The 17,315-nt window shown below is 36.1% G+C and overlaps 1 protein-coding gene across 1 annotated transcript in view; it reads left to right on the top strand.

Annotated features, from left to right (window-relative positions):
* The window catches only part of TRHDE (thyrotropin releasing hormone degrading enzyme), a 362,821-nt gene that overhangs the window by 187,815 nt on the left and 157,691 nt on the right, over nt 1-17,315 (top strand). The window contains exons 4-5 of the mRNA XM_032854781.1: nt 4,030-4,184; nt 7,199-7,312. Of these exons, the coding sequence (XP_032710672.1) occupies nt 4,030-4,184; nt 7,199-7,312 (269 nt within the window). The remainder of the gene's footprint in view (nt 1-4,029; nt 4,185-7,198; nt 7,313-17,315) is intronic.

Below are 17,315 nucleotides of genomic sequence, written 5' to 3'. Positions count from 1 at the left end.
TGTCCCTTCAAGAAAATGACCCCAGATGGGTTACTGCTGTTGCCATCTGCTGGTGGTAGACAGAGTTGGCACAGGGTGGGTCTGTTGCCTAGTTTGGTCATATTTAGGGAAGGTCTCAAATTAAAATCTTACATAGAAGAATGTCTACCTATGATGTATTTGCAATTTGTTCTCTTTTATCTCTTTCAGCCACATTGACCTTCTTCCTGTTTGTCCAATATACTCACCTCATTTCCCATTTCATGTCCTCCTTAGGACCTTTACATTTGTTGTCCCTTCTTAGAACACACTTCAACAAGTCTTTGGATGGCTGGGTTCAAACATTATTTACACCTCAGGTGAAATGTGATTACTTCACGAGGCCTGCCTTGACCGCACTGCACCAACCTCATCCATCAATTACTCTCTTACTCAGTTGTATTTTCTTTGTAGAACTTACTGTTCACTGAATTTCTTTCATTCATTTACTATTTAATGATTGACCTCCTCCTCCTGCATGCACCCCATAGGAATGTAAGTGCCATTAGAGCAAGGGGTAAGGAGAACTCGAGGGACAGAACAATTCTTATATTGAGCGAAGGAGATGTTAAATAAATACTTGTGTCCATGAATGCAGATGTACCTCTGACTGCCTGTGGAAATCCCACTGGCTTTTGTTGTCCTTCTTAAATAATAACTCTTGGGAACTTCTCCAATGAGACATTTTCTCTCTCTTTTACAGCACTTTTTATTCTTTCTATTATTTCTAATTTTATGCAGTCACGTCCCCATTCTGAGATTAAAATGTAGTGGAAATAGGGATCATACCAATTTATTTTATTACACATCTTAGACTTAAGGACACAGCAAGTGGCGAGAAGATACTCATGAAATGATGAGTACATGACAGTCAACCATATTATAAGACTGCCAGTGATTTTATTCTTTTTTCTTATTATGAAATATGTAAAGCATACAGAAAGAAACAGTAATATTACAAATAATATCCATGCACAATCACCTGCTTTAAAAAAATTAATATTAAAGACAGATTTGAAATCCTTTTGTGACCATCTGCAGTACTGGCAGTATTTGGTCATCTGAATGACCAAATATGTATTTCTCATATACATTTGATATGTATTTCTCAAATGTATCTGATGTTCCTACCCAGTTTTTGGCTTAGAGCTTCCAAAACCCTTGGAATTTCCTAAGGGTTTTAATGTCTTTGTTATGTTAATGTTGGTATCTTTGTCAGGTTAATGAGGTGGCTTTTGGAATCCACCTAAAGATGGGGGCAGATCTGATCTTGCTGTGGACCCAATCACATGATTAGGGAGTTGGAACTTTTAGTCCTGTCCTCTGGCCTACACCTCCTGGGAGGGGAAAAGGGCTGGAGATTGAGGTCAGTTCTCAAAGACCAAAGATTTAGTCAGTTAGGTCTGTGTAACAAAGTCTCTGTAAAAACCCCAAGGGATGGAGTTCAGAGAGCCTCCCTGGTAGTGAACAGAAAGATTTTGGGAGAATGGTGCATTCTAAGAGGGCATGGAAGCTTCACACCCTTTGTCAGTATCTTGCCCTATGCATCACTTCCATTTGGTTGTTCCTGAGTTATATCCTTTTATAATAAACTGGTAATCTAGTAAGTAAAAACATTTTTCCGAGTTATGTGTGCCTCTCTAGCAAATTAATCAAACCAAAGGAGGTGGTTGTGGGAACCTCTGATTTATAGCCAGTCAGTTGGAAATACAGATAACAACCCGGGCTTGTTCCTAGCATCTTAAGTGGGGCTACAGGATGGTCTTGTAGGACCGAACCCATAACCTGTGGAATCTGATGCTATATCCGGGTAGATAGTGGCAGAATTGAGTTGAATTCTCATATTCTCTGGTGTCCAGGAATTGCTTGGTGGTGTGGAAATCCTCTCCAACCCTGTGCTGAAATGGAGTCCATGAACCTAAAAGACTGTCCCTCAACCCCTTTCTGCCCTTTCTTTCTTGAAGCAATCATGATTCTGAATTTGGTGTTCATCATTCCTGTACATGTGTGATTGTATGTGCATTTTGCCACTACTATCTGGGCATGTGTGTGAGTGTCCATTTATAACATATGGAATTAGTCTGCTTATTTTTGAGTATCATATAAGGGTCAATTTACACCTTACTTGTTCCCTCAACATTATGTTTTTCAGATTATCCATATTGATTTATATAGGATAAGAATCTAGGGGTAAGATTGCTGTGTAGTATTCCTCTATTTTAACTATTGTATAGTTTCTTTCTCTACTATCTTATTAAAAGGCATTTGATTTTCCCTTTTCATTCTCCTTTTTTTTTTTTTTTTTCAGATTTTATTTCTTAGAGAGAGAGAGAGAGAGCATGAGCAGGAGGGCAAGAGGCAGAGGGAGAGGGAGAAGCAGGCTCCCGGCTGAGCAGGGAGCCCAAAGCAGGACTAGATCCCAGGACCCCAGGATTATGACCTGAGCCGAAGGCAGATGCTTAACCTTAACTGACTGAGCCACTCAGGCACCCGTCCTCTTTCACTCTTAAAAACAATACTGGGGCGCCTGGGTGGCTCATTGGTTAAGCAACTGCCTTCCGCTCAGGTCATGATCCTGGAGTCCCAGGATCGAGTCCCGCACTGGGCTCCCTGCTCGGCGGGGAGGCTGTTTCTCCCGCTGACCTCTCTCCTCTCATGCTCTCTCTCTCCTCTCAAATAAATAAATAAAATCTTAAAAAAAAAAAAAAGCAAAAACGATACTGTAGCAAACATTGTTGTGCCACTTTTTTCTCAGCATCCCAGGTAGTTCCTCTAGGGTTATTGGGAGTTGGAGCTTTTGGGTCAGAGACTGAAAACATTATGTTGTGATTAAGAGCAAGGCACTGGAATTGGGCTCCCTGGGTTTGAATCCTCACTCTGCTACTTCCTGGTTTTCCTGAGAAAACTTCTCTTCCCGAGAAGCTATGAGCAGCAGCTACGTAGAGCCCTTGTGAACACACACACCCTACCCAACCCCTGGCATCACGCAGTCATCTTGGCTTAGGTCTTTGGCTCTGGTAGATCCTGCTGGAGCCCGTGTCCCGCAGGAATGTGGCTTCACACACAATGACTGCTTTGCATTTCTGTACCATTTCTGATCCATGAAGAGGTTTATTTTCAAGCCTGGAGATATTTTTTAGTTTTCCCTTTTAATATTTTATCACTCCTATGTGTTTGGAGCCGAGGGAGTACATCAAAGCATGAACTTATTGTGTCACCTTAACCAGAAGTTGATAATACCTCTGCAGCCTTTCAAAATAAGCACACATCTTAGTATCATCTAATCATAGATTTTTGGAGCTGGTAGGGATTTTAGAGATAATGAAGGCCAATAACCTTATTTTATAGGTGAGGGAATTGTGGTCTTGAGAAATTAAGTGATTTACCGAGGTCATATATTTAGTTAATGGTGGAGGGCAGGACCAGAACCAAAGCCTGCGGACTCCCTCAGTAGTCCTTTTGCCAGTTTCCACTATTGCAGTCTTGTCTAAGCTGTATTTGCATGCAGCATTTTATTTTTAACAGAACTCAAAAAATACAGGAGCATCTCTGCAATTAGAAAAATGACACATCGCACTTTTAAACTGATAGATGTTTTCTCTCCAAAAAATTTGAGGTAAAAGAGAGTACAGTATTCACTGCTTTGGGTTGAATATATTTTCATTAGAAGGCACAATACCTTTTGACTCTGTAGATTTCTGCTGCATTTGGTTTCCTTGACTTCCTGAAACTTATTAGGATGGGCCCATCAATAATGGTGCTGATACTTCCAGCCTCCTCCAACACTGGGTCTGAAAATGAACAGTGATGAATGGATATGGCCAGCGTGTACAGTGATAGCCTATATTTCTGCTGTCTTGTAGAAATGGCAGGTAGTTTAATTTAGAAAAAAAAATTACTGAGAAAGAGCAAATATTCCCTTTCATTAGGATTTCTGGACTTTTCTAGGATATGAATTTAGAATCTGATATGTCTGTTAAAGACTTTGGAATTGTTTTATTCTATTTCTAGATCTCTTAGCTGTGCCTAAGCATCCGTACGCTGCTATGGAGAACTGGGGACTAAGTATTTTTGTGGAGCAAAGAATACTGCTGGATCCCAGTGTTTCATCTATTTCTTATTTACTGGATGTCACCATGGTCATTGTTCATGAGATATGTCACCAGGTAGGAGAAAAAGGATCAGGTGTAAGTATGACTGCAAACTATTGAGAATGCAGAATGATTTCAGATACTTAGATTAGGAACTACATTATTACCCTCCCAATTAAGTTTTAATTAGGTAGAGAGCGCTGTGCCGTTCTTTTCGGAGGGTATGTCATTTTTCTCAGCTGACGGCACAAACAAAAGCAAACACACTGATGATATTGAATAAGCAACTGTCATTCAGTGTAGTTGAGGAGTGAGAGGGAACAGACACCCAGCAGCCTCTTCTGAGACCCTATCCGGTCCTGGGTCCTTGTCAACCTTGCTTTATTTCCTTGTGATTATTGGTGTGTATGTATGGTAAGTGCAGCGATGGCAGTGATTTATTGCGTTGCTGCAAGATGCAGCTGAGTTTTGTGTACGTGTCAAAATTTGCTTTTGCTGAAATCAATTTGTTATTCCCTTTTTCCCATCACATAGACACTTAGGAAGTCTTTCACTAACTCAGCCATAGACTCTTTGTTCTCTAGTGATTGATATTTTTTTTGTCTTGGCATGTTTAGAAATTCATATGTAAATTAGCCAACTTTGTAGTGAAGCAAAGAAAATTAATTTCATTTTGATTTTATGCACTTTCTTACAACGAGTGGAAGGTATTACAGAGATTTTGCAATGCTTATTTGAATCTTGATTCTAGTTTAAAAAAAAAAAGACAAAACAAAATAAATGTTCATGCTAATGGAAAGCAGTACCTCTCCTGGTGGGTATGGATGGTTTTAAATTAAACCACTGGAAATCTCATTGCAATACTGTATGGCTTCTATTTCTTAGGAACCCAAAACCTTTTTAAAAAGATGGAAAAACTCAAGAAGGAATTATGTGGAAAATGCTGTCAGCAAAAGAAAGTGAAATGCTAAATGCTAATACATGAACACTGACTTAATGATAAATTGGTTCAGGCCATGAGGCCATTTCCCTCAATGTCATCCTTCCGCAAGTACACCTATACGATGTTTCTGTCTGTCCTGCTGGCCAGGTCAGGCATGTGTCCCTTGCCCCAGAGATGTAAGAGGATCCATTGCACAGATAATCAGGGCTCCTCCAACATGCTAAAGAGGAGGCTTTCCAATGAAACACAGTAATTCTTAGAGGCATAAGCAGCTTCCTTTTTGCAGATTCCTAGAAACAGTTTACTTATATAGTCTGTTGAAATAGAAGTACATTGATGATGTTATCTTTGTTCCTAGAACTGGATTTTATTTGTTCCATATTCTATGTTACTTTCTTGTTATAACTTATTGGTGCTAGGCTACTTACCATGGGAAGATGGACCAGAGGCTGGGAAAAACAGAATTTCCATTCTCATTACCAAGTTATTTTCTGCATTACCCTCTCTTCTCACCTATGCATTGTCATGATTTTCAAGACAGGCTCTCAGTTTAAAGGAGAAACATCCATTTTTGATTAAGAATAAAAATGATTTTAAATATCATTTATTTTGTGGTCATTAATGTTGAGTTATTGCTTATTTGTATTTTAGTTCGAGATCCTTTTGAGTAACTGATTCTTTATTATTGATACCGAAACCCTCAGTCACCAAGCTCTTTCCTGGAGCTCCTAAAGCTATACCTGACCTGATAACTGTTCTTTTTCTCCTTCAGTTTCTTAAATATCTTGTTCCCACTTAGGCTCTTCACACTAAGTGTTGCTTACATCTGCCTGGAATCTTCTTCCCAAGGCTTTCTCCTTACCGGTTCCTTCTTATCGTTAAAGTCTAAGCTCAACTGTCAATGGCTTAGAGAGGGCATTTTTGCTTTGACAGTCAAGAGTGGCTCTTCCCCCATTCCTGTCACATTTTATTAGGATTTGAAATTGTGTTGTTCATCTGCTTATATATTTTTTATTTTGTACCTTACCTCATTACTCCTGTCTCCACAATAAAGCATCAGCTGTACAAGAAGGGACATTTCCTAACTTTTCATCATCACACCCAAGGTCCTCAGGATCACTCTAAGCATATAATGTTTTTGTTTTTATTTTTAATGGAAAAAAGAATTTCTTTAACTTTTTGCTGAACTAAGCGAGGATTTCGGAGTGGCGCATCATGAGTTAATTAAAACACCAGTTAACAATGACAGCATTATTGGGACACCTTGGTGGCTCTGTCAGTTAAGCGTCCAACTCTTGGTTTCAGCTCAGGTCATGATCTCAGAGTCTTGAGAGCAAGCCCTGTGTCCAGCTCCAGGCTGGGCATGGAGCCTGCATAAGATTTGCTGTCTCCTTCTCCCTTTGCTCCTCCCCCCACTAGTTTCTCTCTCTCTCTCTCTCTCTCTCTCTCAAAATAAATAAATAAATAATAAATAAATAAATAAAAATAAAAATAAGACATTATTTTTCATGAAGGCATTTTAGAGATATTTTTTTGCTCCAGCCCTTTGTTATCACAAGATCATAGAGAGACTGAAGGTCCTCAGTTTCTTCAATCAGCCCATGTCTTCTTTGAGTTGTCTGTGCTGTTGGAAGGCAATGCTTCAATACGTCCTGTGTTGAGTTGCTCACCACTTGAGGCAGTATTCTCCATCTTTGGCCATCTCATTCCATTAGAGGGTCTCCTATATTTTCAGCAGACATCTACCAACCCTGATTTCCATCCGTTAGTCCTTATTTGTACCTTGTAGGGCCACAAGACACAAGTTTCTTTGTCTTCTGTGTACTAGACCTCCATATATTTGAAAATAGCTATCATCAGTTTTTTCTCCTGAGTTTTTTCTTCTCCAGCTTAAATACTCTTTTTGTATTCTTGGTCATTATATTTTTGTTCTTCCCTGAATACATTTACCAAAAAACCCCCACAAAAACAAAAACAAAAAACTCATGTCACCAAGTGATTGAACAAATCAGTAGTCTTGCCACAATACGTTTTAAGATCATGAATTCCAGTTATGATAGTCATAGTTTAATACACTTAATTTTAGATGAAATAATTCTGGGATAAATTTGATTCGATCTGATGCTCATTCATTTTTCAATTGCAGTGGTTTGGTGACCTTGTGACTCCAGTATGGTGGGAAGATGTGTGGCTGAAGGAAGGTTTTGCTCACTACTTTGAATTTGTTGGCACAGACTACCTCTACCCTGGCTGGAATATGGTAGGTGCACTTTTTTTAGTTGTTTGGACTTCCTAGCGAAAGGTTGGTCTCATATTATATTATCATTATCTTATATAATCATTATATTATATTATATTAGCATTATATTATATTATCATTAGAGCTTATATTTGTATCTTACCTCATTCCTCCTGTCTCCACAATAAAGCTTATATTTCATTAGAGCTTATATTATCATTATATTATCATTAGAGCTTATATTATCATTAGAGGTGACTGAAAATACCCTCTGGAAAAAATCACATGTCCCATAAAGAAAAAGTAACCAAAATTTAAATTTAACTTAAATTGGAAATATTCCAAAAGACTTCTGTTTTATTTATTAGAGCTGAATAGAGTTTAATTGGTTATAAGTTGATTTCAAGATGGTATAGCTTTTCTTATAGAAATATCTTAAATTGTTACATTTGAGAACAAAGAAAAATTCTTTAAGATGGAAAAGGTAACAGTAGTTAATAAGTAATATTTTAAGTGTAAAGAGTATTTCAGTATATATAAAAATGAGACCTTAATATTTCTTCATTGTGACTAATATTTGCTTATTTATAAAATACATTATAGTTGTAGATATACTTTAGGATCAAATAACTTAGTAAGATGTCATTAACTTCATGAGGAGTTATACACGTTATACCTGTATGCTAAGAATGTATCTGTCTGGGGTTGCCTGGGTGGTTCAGTAATTAAACATCTGCCTTGGGCTCAGGTCATGTTCCCAGGGTCTTGGGATTGAGCTCCACACTGGGATCCCTGCTTGATGGGAACCCTGCTTCTCCCTCTCCCACTCCCGCCTTGGGTTCCCTCTCTCGGTGTCTCTCTCCATGTCAAATAAATAAACAAAACCTTTAAGAAAAAAAGCCCCCAAAATGTATCTGTCTGAACCTGAAGTCGGATTTGTTGTCCTTTAAGCAATGATGGTTCTAGAACATCCTAAAAGAAAAAGTGGAGGGAAGGCATGGTTTTTATGTGTCTTTTAATATAAGGTTTTCATTTTATATATGCTTTTGTTAATCAATAAGTAACTATGTTATTATTAAATGAAACCCGGGATGTATGTTGTTTTGGAACTTGAATTTTAAATTTAATTTAAGTGATACTGTGTAAAAGTTGCCAAGTACTAACATTTGTTGGCTTCCAGAAGCTCATATCTCACCCGCGATATATCATAAACAATAACATATATTTATTTTACTTTGCTGTTTTTTGATGTTTAAATTATTAATAGTGATTATCTAATTATCTGTCATAATTATGAGTATGTTTTGAAGAGTTAAACCAAGGTGAAATATGAAGGTGTCTGTAAGTCATGATATAACTACTTTATCATCAGTTCAGCCAACTTCTGCTACATAAAAATAATGTGATCTTACAAATCTCACAGGGAACCATGACAATAGTAACATCATATTGATATGTTTTTATTATGTTCATGCAGTTTTTGTCCTTATTTTGTAAAAGCAACATGGGCCATTTCCTCAAACAATGAGATACTTTTACTTAACCCTCTGTAACTAGGTGCTTCTGCATATATGACACGATTCTAAAAATCTTACTGCTTTATCATGGCAGTGAAAATGCCTTTAAAGAACTATAAGAAAAATCACCAATACTGTATACTATTAATTATTTAAAGTATTCTTGTAACAAATGTGAAATTTTAAAACCAGAATGTTTAAAGATATTGAAAATATTCCCCAAGTTCCTCCAAATATCTTTTGATTTTTACATGACTTTTAACCAACTTTGTTTAATATTTTCATTATGCTGTGGATTATTACTGATTTACAATTTCATTATGTTTCAATATTAAAAAAAAATGACCTAAATACAAGTGACATGCTACTCATATAGGTAAGCTTTTTTTTTTTTTTAAAGTTGATTCAGCCATCTATTGTAAAACCCTTTCTAGTCATCATTATGAAAAATACATCTTGGATTAAAAAGTAATCAACAGAATTATACATGGGCTGAAAACTGACAGCCTTTGTTGGTTTTGGCATGGCAATATCCCAAGTCTCAATGTCTTTATACTGATTTTGTCTCTGAATAATTTTTTTGTGCTCTTTCATCATTTTTATCAGTTAAGTTATAAATGTAGGCCTTCTGGAGAACATATTTATAAGGTGTATTGCAAATGAACATAAAGTATAAATAACCCACCTGGGACTTTGTTTTTAATAGAATACAGACCATGAACTGAAAGTATAAAAACCCTGGGGTGGTAAGGTACAAGATTTTTATTTCCTATAAATCCATATTTCATAATTAAAAAATGAGAATTAATGATGTTATAAGTACAGTGATATAGGAAGCTCACCTTATTAAACTAATAAATGGAAGAATAAAATCCATTACAGTTAATTAGGCAACAGTGAGGAAGTACAGGTCTTATCATGATGTCTCTTTATGTTCAGATTGTAAAGATTATAAACACTTTCTGATCTCTGATTGATTTTGCTTTTTGGTAGCTATATTTAGAATACCTCATTGTACTAAATTCAAAAAACCTATGAGAAGAAATTATAAACAAATTGCTCCTCTCTATATCATTAATATCTTCTTTGCAAACGAAATTTTAAGAGTAAGTTAGCCCCATAGATAAGAGGATATTAAGTAACTTTCAGGCTCTGCCAGCACTATTTTTCATAATGGCATCAGCAGGAGTGGAAGAAATACTAGAAAGAATAAGAGTGACGGCTGCGTCAGCAGTAACTCATACTGTTGTGATATGTGCAAAAGCTTACCTAGGAGTGCAGGGCTGGGGCTTCACTAGAGCTTAGCCTAAAATAGAAAAATCAGAAGTCAGACTCATTTCAGGAGTAAAGGAATTCAGGAAGCTGACCCCTTTTGTCTCTAATCTCAAAAACAGTGCTTTTATCATTTTGACACACCAAGTCTAGAGCTCTAAAGTACAATTTCAATTTGCTACGGTGATTGTTACGACAAACTACCTTCAATGGAATAGCAATAAAGAAGCCCAGAATTACATAATCTTGTCAAGGAAGTCCTTGTTCTGATTTAGGCCAGTATATTTGCTTAGTCTGCTTAATTAGTTAGTAAAATCTTAGATTGTGCGTGTGTGTGTGTGTGTGTGTGTGTTCAGAGCCAGTTGCTGATACAGAAGTAATCAGTTTTTATATTAGAAACACTCCATGGAATAAAAACTGTTACGATAGTTTTGTTCCCAACAAACTAATCAAGTTTACCATTTTATAGATATGGGCCTTTGCAGGTGCTATGATGGAAGGTCCGGGGAATGGACTGGAAAGAAGAAATTCAGATTCCAGGAAAGGTGTTTCACCGCTCTGTTTCTTATCATTTGAAAAATGGGGGCAATTGTCCTGACTTATCATGCTCACAGGATTTTTGTGAAGATAAAATAACTTGCAAGGTCTTTGAAATGTATGAGCCACTATACAAATGTGAGTCGGCATCATGTACTTGGAAAATAAATGCTCCATTAGAAAGGGGCATTGATTTTATGTATAGATGCCCTAACATTTCCAAGCCCAGTCATCTGTTTTGACACCCTAGATTTATAACAATTATGTAGAGATTACAAAATAATTTTTATAATCCTTGTACCTGGACTCAGTCTCACCAAATCAATTCTTATCTATACTGGCAATGTGGATTCTTCTGTAGGAACATAAGCCTTGTATAATATTTCATTCATCAAACAGAAGTGTCAAGATCATCAGAAGCAACTTCTTCAGCTCAGGGCTAAGGATGCATTTCAGGGGCATGTAGTCCTTTTGCTTGACGCTATTTCATCAGAGTTGGCTGTTAGTGACAATGTTATTGGATGGATCAAGTTACAGTATGATAGCAATGGCAGTTGTATTAAATCTCACTATGTTCCCTGGAACGGGAGGAAAAAAAGGGAAGACTCACTCAACATAGTTACTATTCTTCAATAATTCTTGACCATTTTAATGTGAAATAAACTATGATAAAGGACTTTTAGTACAAGGAAAGTATGCATGGTAAAATGCTACTTTGAACTCCTTATTTTATAGGCCTAGTGCTGATGCAGGCCAAATCAGATCTCCTCTGTAGATAGCATACGTTTACATTATAGTTTGTATCTATATTGTAGTCATGTCCTTTAGTTTCCTGAATATAGCATTATAAAGACGTGCTTCTATAATGAGAATTATTAAACATGAGTGTATGTTCCTTTGTTAAATGAATTAGGATTCTCTGGAGCTGTACACGGCAATAACTCTGTATGCTGATAAAGTCTGCAGACTGGGAATTCTCCCTAAATTTTTATGAGGACACATACCTGGGCATAAAGATAACTACTAATGGAGAATCATGCAACTAGATTTCATTATGCTAAATACTTAAGATAATCTTAAATTGTATTACCCAAAACCTTGAGAAGTGTTCTCAATTGTCTCTGTCCTGGATAGGGCTGAAATAGTAAAAATGAATTCTGCCATTAGACTTAGTATCATTTTAATGTCCTCCAACAAAAATTGCCTGCCTAAGTTAACAGGCACTGTGATAAAATTATCTTTCCTTTTTAAATTATTTTATTTTTACTCAAAAAGAAGTTGAGAAAATCACTGATGAACTGAAATAGAGTTGATTGAGTTCAATGTTTTTTCCAGTTTAAAAGTAAAGATAAACTGCTTCAGCATTCCAAATAATAATATATACTCTACCAGTTTGGGCGGAACAGAACGGTAGAAAGAAAACATCTTGGTTTTGGTTAATATTTTACTGGTTCAGGTCTTTGTTTCTCAATTCCATACTTGACTTAATGTCTGTAGGGAAAAATTCTTTGGCGTTCTTTTAAAAATTAGTTAATAGACGTTACAATAATAGTTGGTATATTGATGGTATAGTCTGTACTTCATCAGTATCAAAGTATATTTGCCCAGTAGGTCTATGGGGTCACAGATAGATCACTTGGAAATTAAATATGTATTTTAGAATCTTACTTTACAAATACTGAATACCAAATGAATGTATGTTATATAAATTCATGATTTTTCATATAGTTGTATTTGTCTCTTATGATCAAAATCCACATTATAATATTCTTTCTACTCCTGAGAAGCCAGTAAATTAGATGACCCAATTGTTTTCAACTGGTCAATGATATTTTTTTTTCAAATGACTAACACATATTAGATGTGAAAAATTTAAAGGATTCTTATGACTAGTTCCATGGGGCTATGGTCTTTTTGATCCTCTTCAGTAGCTTAGTGGTGACATTTACATTGAAAGGCTAGAAGGAAGGTGGAAGGAGGGTCTACTTGGGTCTCTTGGGGGACCACAGCCTTCAAAATGGCCCTCGTCTCCTGCTTTCCCTTTGCTCTTCCCTCCTCCCCATTTCTGCAAGCCAGTTCTCTGATGAAGACATAGATTTTTTATTTAAAGAATAGAAAATACTTTTTTTTTTTTCCCTCATTAGAGTGGAACTGGTGAGCTGTAGCTCTCTCTTCTGGGAGGAAGAGTTGCTTTTTCCTTAACATTTGTGATCCGAGCAGTTTGCGGCGTTGGTGGACAGTAGGTTTGTAACAAAGAAACAAAGTGCACAGAGGAAGTAAGAGCTGCAGTGAGGACAGTAGCCGATGCCCCTGAAGGAAAGAGTCTCGTCCGTTGTATCTGAAATCTGAGTAAACATTGAGGGAGTTCTCAGTGCACTGAGGGTTAGACCAAAGAGTGTACAAATTGGGCTCATCCAAAAAGGACGTCAGTGTTAAGAAGCAGGCCAGAGACTTGGGTTCTAACCATCTCTGGCTGAAGAGACACAAAGAATCTCTAGCCGAAATAGCAGTGAAAACAGGAACTAGGCCAATTATACTAACACGTGACAATACTTCTCACTAAGGCTACTATAATAAAAAATTGTGTTTACATTTTCTCTCATTTCAGGGCTAATTCTGTGCTTTTTACAAAACATGTTAATGATGGGCCAGTAGCCCTGTTAAGGGCATCTCTTCACAAAAGGGAGGAAAAAGGCTGAGCAGTCATTTATTAATTGTGAAACTACATTAACAATTTTAGAAGTTTTATGTCACAAATGCATTTTTGAGGATGAAACTACAACTGAAGACAGTGCATTCATACTTTTATTTACACTTGTCATTCTTATTTATAAGAATCAAAATGTTGGCTTCACAATTGTTTGGGAAATGCAAGCTTTTGAAGAGCTTGTTATCAATGTGTGTTAAGTTTCAGAAAATGTAACTCTGCTTCACTTACTGTTTCTAATAGAAGACCAATTTTTATTAAGTACAATCTTTAGAAAGGGAAGAAAAAAAAACATAATTCCTTAGTTTTCAAATATTTTCATTTATCCTTTTGTATGTTCAGGTGTGTATCTGGGAGGTTTTCTTAGTCACATTACCTCACATTTTCTCCTATGTGAATTTTTAAAATTTAAAGCAAAGCTGCAAATGGAAATCTCCTGTATGTTCTTAAAGAATGAATTTTCTTTAAAGCAATAATTTTCCTCAGAAAAACACTAAGTGTTTCAGGTTTTGTATATTTTAAACTTAGAGATAAAAGATAAATGAGCATTCCCTTTGGAATAAAGTATTCCTTCTGAAGACCATGTTCAGGTTTGCATGGTGTCAAGGTGTTTCTACATTTCCATAGGAATTTCAAAAGCAACTGATCAATTGACAAGATTAGACACTTCCTAAGAAGAAAATCCTTCTGAACCTGGAGCTCAACAATAATGCAAGACCATCCTTTTTCATATCTAGAAATATTGCAAGGAAAATCGACCCATTCAGTAAGAGCAGTTTGTAAGCAGAATACCTTCCACTTACTAAAACTTGTCAGACAATGCTTGATAAACCAAAAAATTGATAATGTCAAAAATTTATACCAAAATGATGAAATGTTCTGTTAGACATCCTTGTTCACAAACACATTATTTATGATAGCAGATTACACCATTGTTAATCTGTATCTCTTACCACTGCTAGTAAAAATGTCTCCCTATAATATAGTATTGTTCAACGTTTGATATCATTCATTTTAGCATATCAGATATGCTAAAAAAAATTTGTTTTGCAATGTACGACCAAAACTGAAGGCGGAGGACTAAGAGGACAACCAAAAGCTGATTTATTAATTTCCTAATTATTAATCATCCTTAACCAGGCAGCTATATGTTTTCAACGACATTAGAACACAACTCATTTCTAAGCAAGGAGTGACTGTTTCAGTCCATAACACTTTATGGGACTTCCCCCCCGCCTTTTCATCAAGGTTACTCTCACTGTTGAAATGTTACCAGATAAGAATGTGAGAAATGAAAGTAGTGAGTTCAAGTGATATGAATTAAAAAAAAAAAATGTAAAAGTCCATCTTGTGAAGATAAAGTCAAACAAAAACAAAAACAAAAACCCACAAAGGGTAATTAAGATAGCTTGAGGTTGTTGAAAAATTTGCCTGAGTTATACCTATAATACTTATTTTTGTTTTCTTAAGATTTTATTTATTTATTTGAGAGAGAGAGAGATTGAGAGAGAGCATAAGCTGGGGAGTGGCATAAGGAGAGGGAGAGGCAGACTCCTGCTAATCAAGGAACCTAACGTGGGGCTTGATCCAGGACCCTGAAATTATGACCTGAGCCAAAGGCAGATGCTTAACTGACTATGCCACCCAGATGTCCCTACCATTAACACTTGTAATGACGAAGACTTAGGTTGCATTTACTGTGTAGTATTAAACATCATTAAACATCACTGTGAAATAGGGTAAGACATTCTGCTAGGTGTCTTGAGAGTATACCTGTATTCCTAACAGTCTGAAGAGTGTGGTAATGGCTAAACCACCACACAGTTCACCACTCAAGCAGTTCCCTTCAGCTGCAATTCCAAAAAGATGATTTGCGGTAGAATATGTTTTGGCACTGAGCTCAATAACCTCTGTGAATCTACATTCACAAATGTAGGAAAGCCCCTTCATATGAAACTGGTTGTATCTTTGGGTTTTCACCTCACCCTCGCATTGATGAAATCGAATTCTTTATAATGATCGGTGTGCCGTCTTTTGTCATATTTGTTATATTTGTCTTAAAAAATTAAGATATGTGGGAATGCTTCCTTTGCCTACTCCAGATACACCTGTGCCCAGTTAATTCATTTAATCATTTTTTTCTCCTCTCCAGATATAGTCCAGTGATGCCTTTCTTGAGTGCTGTTAACGATAGACCAGCTCAATAGTTTTATGTAAACTACTTTGATGGATTGCTGCTGTTTTTTTGCCATTACATTCGGTCATACAATTAATTTATTCTCTTTATTAATTAAGTAAAAGAATTATCAAGCACTTAAAATGAGGCCTTTGTTTTGCTAATTTCTGTGGAATAAACCTCATAGTATTATAGGCTTGGAACTGCTCGGTATTAGTTTCTTATGTATACTGTATTCTGTCTTTGGTGTAGTGGTTTCCATTAGTAGGTATGGGTAGGTTCAGGATCTATCCTCTGTCAGAAGTAGCCTCTGTCAGAAGTAGCTTTGTTTATAGAATAGCTCAAAAACACAGTCCATCACCTCCATCAGACTGCTCATGTTCGTAGATACATTTGGAAAATAAAATTTAGCACAGTTAGTCTCAGAAGATTAGTCAAATAATGAAACAGTAGAACATTTAGCCACCAGTGATCATGTTTATATCATATGGCTCAAACATGTTGTCTACTATTTAATCAAATTTATTTGGTTACAGTAGCCATTTCTTTTCCTGTAGATTTTGAGCGTCTTTCTGCTCAGTTAAGTTCTGCTTTTGAGTCCTGTTCTTTCTGTAAACTTCACAGATTTGCTTGGAAGTTAAGTACTTTATGCAGAAGACTTGTCATCTCTTGATTGTAGTGGTAGGGGTGGTAGTATGGTAGGATATTTTTATTTAAATATTCTTTATTTCCCAACTTGCCTGATTAAAGATAAGATTAAGTCAGTTGGTCCTTTAGAGCAGATTTGGCATGAATTACATTCTCTTCCTAACTACCCACATGACTGGTCCAATTTGAAGAATCTTAAACATACTACACTATTGAAGATGACTAATTAAAAATAAAAGCTCTTTAAATAAAGCTTTTGCCTTGGTTTTGAGGCCATAAGGAGCTTTTCTTGGAAATTTTGGCTTCTTTTGAGAGCTCACAAACCATATCCCTTCCCAGGCCTGAAAATAATTTGGCTTCTCACCACAAAATAATATTTTTCCATTTGTTGCTAAGCATTTTGTTGGCATTTTGGGGCCTTTAATTGACAAAATATTTCCAGAGATCAATCTATATTGACTTATTTTTCACTATTAGACATTTATTGGATACTGATTTTTTTTCGCTAGTTTCTCTGCCAGAGAATCACTCTCACATGATATTGTAATCCATCTATATCATTGCATTGTCTAGAGTTTATGAATGCTCACTGCTGTCTAATATGAATAGGACCTTCATATGGGGAACACACTGATAAGTGTGAAAATCAAATCCTCACAGATCTCTTTTACCAGTTTAATTATTTTCATCAGAGTAATGTTACTTTACAGTTTCCTAGAACAAGGTTCAATTCCTTTTTTCTACCTATTCCATGGATTAAATTTTTGACCCTCGATGCTTCCTAATTGTGTGATCTTGTTTCTTCATCTTCAAAATATGTATGAAATATTCATGCTGTTTTTTATCATAGGATAGTTTCAAGAATCAAAAAAAATGTTTTTATGATCATTGTCACCCATATTATTGTTACTCTTATGTACTTAAGTGTAATGGTATTACCTTTAAGGTCCAAAAATTATCTTCCAGTGGAGAATATTCTGAATCACATATTAAAGATTAGTAATTACCAGAGGGGAGGTGAGTAAGGGGGTGTTGGGTGAAACAGGTGATGGGAATTAGGGAGTGCACCTGTGTGATGAGCAGGAAGTGATGTTTGGAAGTGTTCAATTACTAAGTTGTACCCCTGAAGCTAAAATAATAACTGTATGTTAACTGGAATTAACATAA

The sequence above is a fragment of the Lontra canadensis genome, unplaced genomic scaffold, assembly GCF_010015895.1.
Source record: "Lontra canadensis isolate GAN:19392208 unplaced genomic scaffold, GSC_riverotter_1.0 scaffold9, whole genome shotgun sequence".
NCBI lineage: Eukaryota > Metazoa > Chordata > Mammalia > Carnivora > Mustelidae > Lontra > Lontra canadensis.
The sequence above is the reverse complement of the archived record's forward strand: the minus strand, read 5'-3'. Positions and strand labels throughout refer to the sequence as shown.